Source organism: Suncus etruscus, chromosome 8, assembly GCF_024139225.1.
Source record: "Suncus etruscus isolate mSunEtr1 chromosome 8, mSunEtr1.pri.cur, whole genome shotgun sequence".
NCBI lineage: Eukaryota > Metazoa > Chordata > Mammalia > Eulipotyphla > Soricidae > Suncus > Suncus etruscus.
In genome coordinates, this window is record NC_064855.1 from 58,541,965 (window position 1) to 58,555,231 (window position 13,267).

Consider the following 13,267-nt stretch of genomic DNA (forward strand, 5'->3'; position numbering starts at 1 on the left):
TCCCACCCTCCTTCCTTCCTTTCTTCCTTCCTTCCTTCCTTCCTTCCTTCCTTCCTTCCTTCCTTCCTTCCTTCCTTCCTTCCTTCCTTCCTTCCTTCCTTCCATTTTTTATTTTTCTTTTTTTTTCTTTTTTTGGTTTTTGGGCCACACCTGGCAGTGCTCAAGGGTTACTCCTGGCTCTCTGCCCAGAAATAGTTCTGGCGGCACGGGGGACCATATGGGACACTGGGATTTGAACCAACCACCTTTTGGTCCAGGATTGGCTGCTTGCAAGGCAAACGCCACTGTGCTATCTCTCCTAACCCCCATTTTTTCTTTTTATTATTTTTTGCCACACTTGGCTGTGCTCAGGGCTTACTCTTGGCTCTGCACACAGGAATTATTCCTGGCAGGCTCAAGGAACCATACAGGGTGCCAGGAATTTAACCTAGGTCAGCTGCTTGCATAGCAAGCACTTTACTCACTGTACTATCTCACCAACTCTTTTTTACTACTTTTTGTTTGTTTGTTTGCTTGCTTTGGTCACACCTGGTGACACTCAGGGTTTACTCATAGATATGTGCTCCAAAATCACTCCTGGCTCTGGGAATCATATGAGATGCTGGGGATTGAACCCAGGTCCATCCTGGGTCAGCTGTGTGCAAGGCAAACACCTTACTCCGGTGCTATCGCTCTGGCTCCTCCTCTTTTACTACTTTTAAAGAAGGTCATTGTAGCAATATAGGAGATTCTGGAGCCACTTTCAGCTAAACTCAGCTTTGTATCAGGAGAAGTCTAAATAATTAAGGGCTTGAGTAGATGATATGGACTGCTTGGGTGCATGGGCATGTTGCTTTAAAAGTCTGCCATTTATGTGTTTTCTGTTATGAGAAGATATAAAATACCATTATTGGCTAAGAAACTATATGCCAAGCACTACATTTCAGCTGCATTACTTGTATTACATCTTGGCAGTAACCCAGCAGAGTAGACAACTTCCGAATGACTTATCTTCAACTATAGTGCCATAAATGGCAGAGTTGCAGTGAAAATCAGGTTGCTTGATGGAAGCCTAATAAATCCTTTCCAACCCACTATGGAACTGTGGTCATTGCCTCTCCATCTGGACTCTAAGCCTCCCATTGGGATACGTAGACTAGCATGTCTTTATTTGGAATTCTCTGGAGTGGTTTTTTTAATTAAAGGTGTGGTAGACCCTGAGCAGCTGAAAGTGAATCAGAGCAGATTACAAAAACAGGGTGTGATACAAATGGGCAATGTCAGTCTGAGTTTCACTGAGGAACCACAGAAGGCAAGTGTGGGTGTGAGTGGAGGGGTTCAATAGAATTCTCTTGTGTTTATTATACTTTACTTTTACTCATTAAAGTCATGTTACTGTATTGAGAACATGTGTCCTATGTTTTTGGACATAGACATGTTTTTTATTATCATGCCTGAAGGATAAAATATGTTAAATGTTTGACAAGAGCTGCTATATGTTACATTATGACTCTTACAATATAGCACATTTATGAACCTCTTATGGAGCATTTGCAAAAGATTTTTGAGTTTACTCTTTGCTTTTATGGACTTGAGAACTTACTAGGGTCCAGTGTACTCAGTCACTTGTTTGCATTTTTCATAATTCTTTATTTTTTGGGGGGTCACACCCGGCTGTGCTCAGGGATTACTCCTGGCAGGTCTTGGGGACCATATGGGATACTGGGATTTGAACCACCAACCTTCTGCATGCAACCTTACCTCCATGCTATCTCTCCGGCCCCATTTCATAATTATTCTTCTTGAGTCATGCAGTATATGAAAATTATTTTCACTCTACATCATGTGAAGGAGTACAATATCAGTAGTTTCAGAAACCTGCTTTTACAGCTCAAAAGCATGGACTCAAATCATAGCTGATTGGAAGCTACATTTTCTGGTCGATTGGGAAAACTGTGTTTGGTTTTTATTTTCTCATGAAACATCTTGAAGTGTGGAGAGTTGCGATTCAAGAATAAATCAGAGACAATGGTATTAAGCAACTTCTGAGGAAAATTTAGTTTTCATTATTTTTATACATAGCATTCCAATCTCTGAGGTCAGACATAATAGGTTCATATGTCTGCCAGATCATTTCTGCATCCATAGTCTCTGGAAATGCTTTCTCAATTCTCGGTTTCTGGGGGACAATTTGAATCCCATGGCTTTGGCAGGATTTCCTTCTGTTGCCTCTACTAAGATCCAGGAAAAGCAGTGGGAAGGGCATGTTTGTGGCTGTGTGGAAGGTGTGAATTGAACTAACATTTTATACTAGCATCACTCAGAGTTAATGACTTATCATCCCAAAAACAGCTTGCATAAGTTTGATGTTTAAATAAACAATGATTTTTCTTAAAATCGTATCTTTTTTTTAGAGGAGGGCTGGAAGGTCCAGCTCACGACATGAAGCTCACGACAGAGTGGTAAATGAAGTTAGAGAAATCACTACACTGAGAACTATCATAACAATGTGAATGAATGAGGGAAGTAGAAAGCCTGTCTAGAGTACAGGTGGGGTTGGAGTGGGGAGGAAGGAGATTTGGGACTTGGTGATGGAAATGTTGCACTGGTGAAGGGGGGGTGTTCTTTACATGACTAGAACCCAACTACAATCATATTTGTAATCAAGGTGTTTAAATCAAGATTTTTAAAAAAAGAAACCCAACTCCAATCACATTTGTAATCATGGTGCTTAAGAAAAGATATAAAAAAATAGTATCTTTTTTACCTAAGATCTTAAAGTTTTTAGTTGCTAAAAAATCGATACAAAATTGATATTACTCATACAACAGTTAAATTTCTATCAAAGTCTCTACATTTATTTAGGAAGTGATGAATACATTTCCCTAATGTTAGAAGGAAATTATAATTATATTGTCCCCTTTTTTTCATACAAACACAGAAAAGTTTAGACATTTTACTAAATGTACACAGTATTCCTTTTCCCCCAAAAGGGAAATGAGGCTGGGTCACATGATTTGAGGTCAATTTGGTATCTTGCATTTTCTGTCAGAATGTCTGCATTTCCTCCATTTAGCTCATAAAAAGCTAAAGTTATTTTAGAAAATACAAGTTAAGCAATAGTGTAACTATGTTCAGTGTTTGAAAACAGAGAGTAAAAGCAAAGTTCCTTACGTAAAAGAGCCATGTGCAATTCCACAGTCTAGCCTGGTCGTGTCTCACTGGGATTCTCTAACCTGAAAAAGACACTTTTAGAGTACAAAGAGAGATAGGATAGGGGTGAAGGTGCTTGCCTTGCACACAGTCTGCTCCAGTTAGATCCCCAGCACCACATATGGTCCCCAGGCATCTCTGGAGTGATCTTGAGCGCATAGCCAGGAGTAAATTTGACCTCTACCACATGTAGGGTGTGGCCTCCAAACAAAACACTTTTGGTGGGGGTTATTGGGCCACACCCAGCGGTGCTCAGAGGTTACTCCTGGCTCTGTGCTCAGAAATCCTTCCTGGCAGGCTTGGTGGACTATATGAGATGCCGGGGGTTGAGCCTATGTCTTTCCTAGGTTGGCTGCATGCAAGGCAAACACTCTATAACTTTGGCTTCAAAAAAAAAAAAAAACAACACTTCTGAGTCCAGCACTACAGTATACTGGGTAGGTCTTATACCTTGCAGCCAACCTGGATTCAGTCCCCAGCATCCCATGTGATTCCCCTTTAGAGGATATGACCCAACAATTAAAAAATAACCCTCTCAAAACCCCACTTCTAGTCTTATTCATAACGTTATGTTATCAAAATGAACAGTTATCTAGTTTAGTAATTACTAAATTTGCTTTGGTTTTAAATTCTTGTTCTTTTGCATTCTTAAAATAAATTAGCAATTGCCTTTGTTGAGTTTAAGTTTGTCAATAAAAATATAAAAATATATCACTCTCCAATCTGCATTTTATGCTTCAAAAGACTTTTTTTTTTGCCTAAAAGTGCTGTGATGCAAGTGGGAATATATATTGTCAAGTTTTCTTTCATTAACTCAAAAGTTATGTTTATTGAATCAGTAGTAGAAAAAAATGATTTAAGTCATAGTTTCAATTCTTTATTTTGTATTTTTATGGTAAAATTAAATAGGCTGATTCAAATTGTAAGTTTGAGCATTTATATTACAATACATGTATTAGCTTTATTTCTATATAAAATAATATTAGCAACTATTTATGATGTTTCTAATGATCTTTTTGGCCATGCTTGATCCTTATGGTCTCAGATAGTAAATACATGTTGTTTTGATTTTAACTGAAGCTTGGAATATTTATTCTGTAAGACATAGCTTAGGGCTAATAGACAGCTCAGAAGGGATTCATTTAACTATTCTAAGAAACCACTGCATCTGGAATTCATAACTTGGTAAATTATAACTAATCTCAGAAGTCTAAAGCATTAGTTTTGTGTACTTTTCAATTTATTTTCCAAAATATAATTTTCTTTAAATAAAGAGCCATACAATATATCATAGGTTAATTATAGACAGATATGTTAGAATATATCTAGAGGTCAGTGTTTCTAAATATTTTTATCTTTGATCCCCTTGAAATATCCTGGGGATACTCAGGGAGCCATGTGACTGTGAGTTGATAAAAGCTATTCTAGAAAGCCTCACTATTCTAAGAATGGGGCTTTTACCTCTTCTGAACCTATATAAATGTTTTACCACAGAACTTCTTAAATCGTCTCTCTCCACCTCCTCACTCCTCAAGTCATTAAGGCATAATTGCCAATGGGGTTCAACTTGTAAATTTTGACAGATTTCATTAGCCTGGGAGTATGTAAAACATGCACAGTTTTCTCATTCATAAGAATCTTCACTTGTGTGCTAGATCGGCATCAGCATTCACCCCTTTCCACCCCATTATTTTGGCAAGACAGGAAGTACCTGAGAGAAGAACAGACTACCACTAAAATAATTTGACCTTCACAACACACCGTTCATCAGTTCATCATTTGAATGGATATTGCACTTGGTGCTTCTAATTGCCTGCATATGTCCTGCCCTCTAAGTCATATAGAAAAACTTGTTTTGATCTTTATGTGAAGTACTTTAAGACAAAGTAAATTGGGCAACTCTTTTCCCTACTGGTAAACAAGTATATATATATAGCTGGGAGGGGTTGATTTTCTTTGATAAAGGCATTATATTAGAAATCTGTGTTGAAAATTTACCTTATTTTTAGGGAAATGGTATATCCTGATTTCTAGCTAACCAGAGTGATGCCCAACCAGTGCAAGGTGAGTATAGAATACTTGGAATGAGGCTGAATTATACCTTTTAACAGTTAATGCTTAGGATGTACTGCTTAATTAGATCTCTTATTTTTTGCTTCCCTTTTCCTTTGTTTATTTCTTCATGGTTCCAGGAATTGAACACAGGTTTTCTGCACTCGAGGCAAGTGTGTTATCACTGAGTCACATCTATGACTTCTCTTCCCTTCTTTTTCTAAATGTTTCAGATAAAGACTTTAAAGACCTATCTTCCTGAAACTTTAGAAAATTATAGTTTTATATTGAAAATTTCAGATTTTCAAGTACTTCAAAAGAGATTTTCTTTGCAATTACTCCCAGACTTAGGAAAACTTACTTTCAATGTTAGTTACATGAATTCTCTTTAGCAATGAAAAATACTTCCTAACAATGTCTTCCTTCCAGATTATCACCTTATCATGAGTCTAATATAATGAATGAATCTCAGATTTCTAGGACTTTACTTCATAAAAATTGTGGGAGTCACATTTTTAACTAGACGGAATGGATCTTCATACTAATTTGTAATCTCATTAAGATAAGGAAAGATAGGGCTGGAGAGATAGCATGGAGGTAGGGCGGTTTGCCTTGCATGCAGACAGTGGTTCAAATCCCAGCATCCCATATGGTCCCCTGAGCCTGCCAGAAGCCATTTCTGAGCGTAGAGCCAGAAGTAAACCCTGAGTGCTGCCGAGTGTGACCCAAAAACCAAAAAAGGAAAAAAAGATAAGCAAAGATAATGCTTTCATGAAAAAGATTTGATTATGATTCATGGCTGGTAAAAAGTCATAATAGTTGAGAAATGGTAGTTCACTGTTCACTTTGCATATATGGAGATCTATTCAGAAAGACAGGGTAGTTTACTAGCTTAGAGAAAGGTAAAAGGTCTGGACAAATTTCTGGACCTCCTGATTTCATAACTGCTTCCTTCAGACTTTTTTTCCTGCAGATGTGCCTGTGCATTTGTTTTTATTGTAAAAACCAAATATATATTTTTATAAATATTTCTGATAGTTTATTCTGGATCAGGAGCAGTGCAGAAGCAACCAATTTGTGTCTAGAGTGTTTAAACACTGCTGTTCTTAACCCATCACAGGCCACCTCCCCTTTGTCAGATAAGCATAGACAAGCCGTGCTGTGATTGATTACACTTGCATACTAAGCTTTTATAAATGGAAACTTTAGTTCCCTTAGCAGAAGCAATGTTATTCCTGTTCATCAAGTGACATTTATTTAGCACACTGATAATCTCGAAAGATTGGCAGGTCAATGAAGGGGTTTTAGTTGAATTTAGAGGATAGTCGTACATAGTTCTAAGTTGCCTTTATCTTTCAAGGAGACTGGGGAACTCAGGAGAGTTAATGAATTCATAACATCCAATCTGAAACTGTTTATACACCATGGTATTGTTGTCTTCTTCTTTCTGAAGTGATTTGGGGGTATTTAAGAGTTGTGCTTACTGAAATCATGAGCACCCTGAATTTATCCATGATTCTGGATATCGGGGTCCAAGCAGGAAAAATAAGCAGAATGGAGTTTCAACAAATATGACTAGAAATGTCATCCAACATTCAGTGATCCCTTACTTTATATATGGTATTATGCTTAGCACCAGGAAGACTGAGTGAATGGATATAATCTAGAACTCAGAGCTTAGTGAAGAAGGCAAATATTTGAGCAGATGAATATGGCCACAGACTAGCTGTAGGACCTCAAAGGAAAAATGAGCAGTTCTCCCTTGGTGTTAGGCAAAGTGGGAGAAATGGAGAAAGTCTGGAGAAATGTTTCAGACAGAAGGCAAGCTTGAATCAAGTTACAAAAAATGGCTAATGGGCATTGTTAAGAATGGCAAAGTAGAAAGAGAAATAGTCCTGCTTATCTTGGAACAGTCCAAAAGCTGACACACCGTGGGAACTGCAAGCAGCAATATTGGGACTTGTGTATAGGAAGCTAGGGACTACATTTAAAAAAGGTGGCACTGAAGAAATAGACCTTAATTGTAGATACTAGGTCTTGCTGAAGTTTGGGGCTTTATCCTTTAGTTCCTGAGAAACTTTTGTAGATGTGTAAACTGGTAAATGATGTGGTGAAATTTACATTCTGGCAACTTATGGAAAGATGGATCCAGGAGGATACTGATATGTGTAACCAAGCAGAGAGACGAAATAACATCCAACTGACCAAGGAAGTAGCTGGGCTGGGTGGTAGGATTCCTCTTCCACCCACCACATGAGAGCGGGGCAGAGCAGCAAGAGACAAGAGGAAAACTGGGGTTAGGGGGAGTAATATGTGTTATGGCTGCACTTTACTTTTGTCAAGAGGTGGTGACAGTCAATGATTCACAGAGTATTCTGTAATATGTGGGGTCTTAGATTGCAGTTTCGCACAAGACATCGGACAGAGTCAAGGGAAAAGCTTCATTTCAGCCAGGGGTTGTCAAGCAGCTTCTTGGATTTTACTGAGTCAACCAATTTTCTTTATTTCTGCTGCTTTCCCTGCCACTTTTATTAGCCAGAGTTTGAACATAAATCACCTGAGGGTCAGAGTTGACATGATTAAGGGTACGTGTGCTAATTAGCTCAGAAAAGGTGAAAGAAAAAAGTCAAGTGACTTTAAAGGTGTATGACAAGAGTATTCTTCAAAAGCAAAAGTGACACAATCCAGAGTCTAACTGTATTGCTTGTAAAAAACTTTATAAATGGTTTCAGAACCAAGGTTTTAAAACCACTAATAAGAATTTTATTTGAAATAGATAGTGCAGGGCCGGAGAGATAGCAAGGAGGTAAGGCATTTGCCTTTCATGCAGAAGGTCATCGGTTTGAATCCTGGCATCCCATATGGTTCCCCGTGCCTGCCAGGAGCAATTTCTGAGCATGAAGCCAGGAGTAACCCCTGAGCACTATTGGGTGTGACCCAAAAACCAAAAAAAAAAAAAAAAAAAGATAGTGCATACACACAGTGCATTAACACTTACAGTTCTGTGCTGCAAAATATGTCTGGTCAAGTGGGTTGCATTCTATTGTATTTAGAAGTGGGACTGTAGTTTAATGGTGCATGATAGTTAATTCCTAGAGTAACTCTGGTCCTTTCAAGCCACCAACAACCTAAGTTTCTTGCGCCTAATTGTTCTGACTTGTAAATGGTAGATTAGAAATAATGAGACATAGCTTGTTATAAGAACTAAATAAGATTGAAACTTGTGAACAGGAGGCTAGAAAACTAGCTGCTAAATGCTATTAACATTCCTCTTTCTCCCCTTTTCCTCCTCCCCATAGGATGCAAGGAACAGTAAACTTCCCTTTTCTTCTTTGTACTCAGCCTTACTTGTCTGGAGGCAGGATAAAAGTGGGTCTTCTAACTGTCCTAATATTTAAATTCCTTGACGTGATGTTACATAAAAGATTTTATTTCTTGGGAAAAGTATTCATGAACTCTTTCTTTGTTTTTGATACAGGATGTCAGCTGCAATGAAATCACAGCCTTACCCCAGCAGATAGGTCAACTGAAATCTCTACGAGAACTGAATGTCAGAAGAAATTATCTTAAAGTTTTACCACAAGGTAAAAAGTGAAGATACAAGTAAGATGGGGTGTGGCATCAATCATTTGGTAGATTTGCTGTTTACTTTTGTTAAGAAGGTGGTGACCTGGGGCCGGAGTAGTGGCACAGGCCATGAGGCCTCTGCCTTGCACGAGCTAGCCTAGGACAGACCTTGGTTCAATCCCCTGGCATTCCATGTGGTCTTCCAAGCCAGGAGAGATTTCTGAGCACATAGCCAAGAGTGACTCCTGAGCATCACCGGATGTGGCTGAAAACCAAAAATAAATAAGTAAATAAATAAATAAATAAATAAAAGAAGGTGATGACTCATGGGAGCTGTGCCTTAATAAGCGCCCAGGGCAAGAATGGGATACTGAATTTAAGCCCCACTGATGTACACAGAACCATTCCTCACATAAGACTGCATGTATGAAAAGTGTGTTGGTTTCCTCAAGTGCCATAACAAGGCACCACTCCTTACTGACTTGTGTGGCTTAAACAAAAAAAATCAAGTTTCTCAGAGTCTGGAAGGCTTGGGATTTGAGAGCGAGATATTAGCTTATTTGGTTTCTTGGAGTCCATTCTCCTTGGCTTGTGCACCCTTTTCCCTTCCCCTCTGCATCTCTGTCCTCTTCTTTTTTTTTTGTTTTTGTTTTTGTTTTTGTTTTTTAGGCCACACCTATTTGATGCTCAGGGGTTACTCCTGGCTAAGCGCTCAGAAATTTCCCCTTGCTTGGGGGGGACCATATGGGATGCTGGGGGATTGAACCGTGGTCCTTCCTTGGCTAGCACTTGCAAGGCAGACACCTTACCTCTAGTGCCACCTCACGGCCCCCTCTGTTCTCTTCTTATCATGGATAGCAGCCCTTTTGGATTAAGGCTCAGCTTACTGACCTCATTGTAACTTACTTACTTTGTTGAAGACCCTATCTCCAAATATTGTCATATTTTGAGGTTCTAGATGTTAAATATTCAGTGAAATTGGAGGGGCACATCATTCGGCCCACAGCAGGGGGGGGGCTACAGCAGTTGATTTTAGTGAGGAGGTGTGAATTTCTAAAATATCCAGCCAACAGTATATTTGACATGCTTGGTTCTGCATATCTGACTGCAGAATTGTCTAGGGTTCTAACACTGGGGAGTTGAGAGTCCCACACTTGGAACCTGATAGTCTTAAATCTATTCCTCCAGTGAGGGCCCTGACCATTTGGAAGTAGTAATTGCTCTAATATCATAGGTTGGCTCAGTCTGATTCTTGAAGGTTGGAAGCAGCAATTGTTTACATTGAGTCCCAGGTCCCAGGCCCAAACTCCACACCTCAGGCAAGCCTGATTCAGCATACTGTCTCTTGCTGTGAACATTCAATGTCAGCTCCTCTGATACTCAAGTGATGGGTTCAAGTAGAAAGAACTATCTAGCCAGACGTTTTATTATTATTATTATTATTATTGTTGTTGTTGTTGTTGTTGTTGTTTGCTTGTTTGTTTTGTTTTGGGGGGGCTTACCTGGTGATGCTCAGGGGTTACTCCTGGCTCTGTGTTCAGAAATTGCTCCTGGCTTGGGAGACCATATGGGACACCAGGGATAGAACCCAGATCTGTCCTGGGTCAGCCGCATGCAAGGCAAGCATCATACTCTGGTGCTATCACTTCAGCCTCCATAGCCAGACATTTTAGACCATTAATAATTGTCCAAGTCTTTTTGTAGTGATTATAAGTTTCTTATTTATGGGCTTCTTGTTTGGATGGTAATCAGGACTAAGTCAATGTACATATACTTTCTCTAAATTATACTCTGGTTATCGAAGTCACCCTGGTTGTTTTTTCTTTTTTTTTTTTTTTTCTTTTGGATTTTGGGCCACACCCGGCGGTGTTCAGGGGTTACTCCTGGCTGTCTGCTCAGAAATAGCTCCTGGCAGGCACGGGGGACCATATGGGACACTGGGATTCGAACCAACCACCTTTGGTCCTGGATTGGCTGCTTGCAAGGCAAACACCGCTGTGCTATCTCTCTGGGCCCCTGTTTTTGCTTTTGCTCTTATTCACAGACACTAGACATATTAAAGACAGAAACAATAATTAAAAGGTATACCTGAAAACAAAAACATGTTTGTATAGAGTCTACATTTGGTTTATTAAGAGATACTTGTGAGCTGTCTGATTTTTATTGTTATACTCCTGCATATTGATCTGCTTCTTAGAATATATCATTGTTGAATACACACAAAAACACACACACACACACAAAGTGGTGCTCATCAAAGGGAAAGAACTCTATAAGATGATGTCTCTCTCTTCTGTGCTGTCCTGCATTTTCGGGCTGATTTCATCCTGTGTGCCGCTGATCTGTGGATAGCCTGCCTTCCCGTGAGCCTTCCGTGGAGGTTAGTTGACACGCCCAGAAAGGGAGGTACCACTGAACTCTGCTGGATCTCAGATGCCAGGACCCCTATCTGCCTCTCTTCTATGCTGTGCTGCATTTTCTGCCTGATTTCATCCTGTGTATGGCTCATCTGCGGACAGCTTGCCTTCCCATGAGCCTTCCTTGGAGGTGAGTCCACTCGCCCAGAAAGGCAGGAGCCACTGAACTCTGCTGGATCTCAGATGCCAGCACCCCTATCTGCCTCTCTTCTGTGCTGTGCTGCATTTTTGGTCTGATTTCATCCTGTGTGCCGCTCATCTGCGGACAGCCTGCCTTCCCGTGAGCCCTCCATGGAGGTGACTCGACACACCCAGAAAAGGAGGAGTCAGAGGAGCACAGCCACTGCGCTCCCCTTCGGGACCATGCACATCATTTAGCCAATGAATACAACCACAACATGTAGAAAAACGCATAATAAAATTGTGAAAATGGGAAACAATGCAGGCCAGCACCAGACACAGAGAATGAAGATGGCAACTCTGATGACTTGAACATGACCAACCAACTAGTCAGTCTCTCAGATAAGGAGTTGAGAGTTGCAATATGGAAGATGTTCAAAGAACTCAAACAAAGTATAGAAGAGAACACTAATAAGAATCAAGAGAATATGAAGACAGAAATCAGAAAACTCCAAACAGAAATTTCAGGTCAAATAACAGGTCTGAGAAACTCAGTAGATGAATTGAAGCTTTCCCACGGGTTAACAGCAGCTAAGGATAGAATTAGTACACTGGAAGATGAGATGAATAACAACTCCATACAGCAGAAGAAATTGGAAAAAAGCCTCAAGGCAAATGATCAAACAATGGAAAAATTACTCAAAGAATGGGAATAGATGAAAATAGAAGTCTATGATAAGCTCAACAGAAACAACTTAAAAATCATTGGAGTCCCAGAGACTCAGGAAGAAAATCTCCAGGAAGAATCAACAATAAAGAACATCATTAAAGAAAAACTACCAGAGCTAATGAATACATGCGATCAAACCCTGCATGCCCGAAGAGTACCATCTAAAAGAGACCCCTGAAAAAACACCCCAAGACACATCCTAGTCACAATGACGAATCCCATAGATAGAGACAGAATTCTGAAAGCAGCAAGATTGAAAAGAGAAATTACATTCAAGGAAACATCCTTGAGATTTACTGCACACCTGTCACCGGAAACACTCAAGGCCAGAAGGTTGTGGTGGGACATAGTGACAAACCTCAATGAAATAAATGCTTCGCCTAGAATACAGCACCTAGCAAAACTCACTTTCAGGTTTGAAGGAACAATACATAGTTTAACAGATAAACAATACTTTACAGACTCAAAACCATTCTTTTTTTTTTTTTTTTTTTTTGGGGTCACACCCGGCAGTGCTCAGGGGTTACTCCTGGCTGTCTGCTCAGAAATAGCTCCTGGCAGGCATGGGGGACCATATGGGACACCGGGATTCGAACCAACCACCTTTGGTCATGAATCGGCTGCTTGCAAGGCAAACGCTGCTGTGCTATCTCTCCGGGCCCTCAAAACCATTCTTTTTTTTTTTTTTTTTTTTTTTGTTTTTGGGCCACACCCGGAGATGCTCAGGGGTTACTCCTGGCTGTCTGCTCAGAAATAGCTCCTGGCAGGCACGGGGGACCATATGGGACACGGGGATTTGAACCAACCACCTTTGGTCCTGGATCGGCTGCTTGCAAGGCAAACACCGCTATGCTGTCTCTCCGGGCCCTCAAAACCATTCTTTTTTTTTTTTTTTTTTTTTTTTTTTTGGTTTTTGGGCCACACCCGGCGGTGCTCAGGGGTTACTCCTGGCTGTCTGCTCAGAAATAGCTCCTGGCAGGCACGGGGGACCATATGGGACAACGGGATTCGAACCAACCACCTTTGGTCCTGGATCGGCTGCTTGCAAGGCAAACACCACTGTGCTATCTCTCCGGGCCCTCAAAACCATTCTTAATGGGCCCGGAGAGATAGCACATCGGTGTTTGCCTTGCAAGCAGCCGATCCAGGACCAAAGGTGGTTGGTTCAAATCCCAGTGTCCCATTTGGT

At 40.3% G+C, this 13,267-nt stretch overlaps 1 protein-coding gene across 2 annotated transcripts in view; it reads left to right on the forward strand.

The window, feature by feature from the left end:
- LRCH1 (leucine rich repeats and calponin homology domain containing 1) overlaps positions 1 to 13,267 on the forward strand; it is a 238,904-nt gene that overhangs the window by 155,657 nt on the left and 69,980 nt on the right. For both annotated transcript variants that reach the window (XM_049778891.1, XM_049778890.1), the window contains exon 4: positions 8,723 to 8,828. In XM_049778891.1, the coding sequence (XP_049634848.1) occupies positions 8,723 to 8,828 (106 nt within the window). The remainder of the gene's footprint in view (positions 1 to 8,722; positions 8,829 to 13,267) is intronic.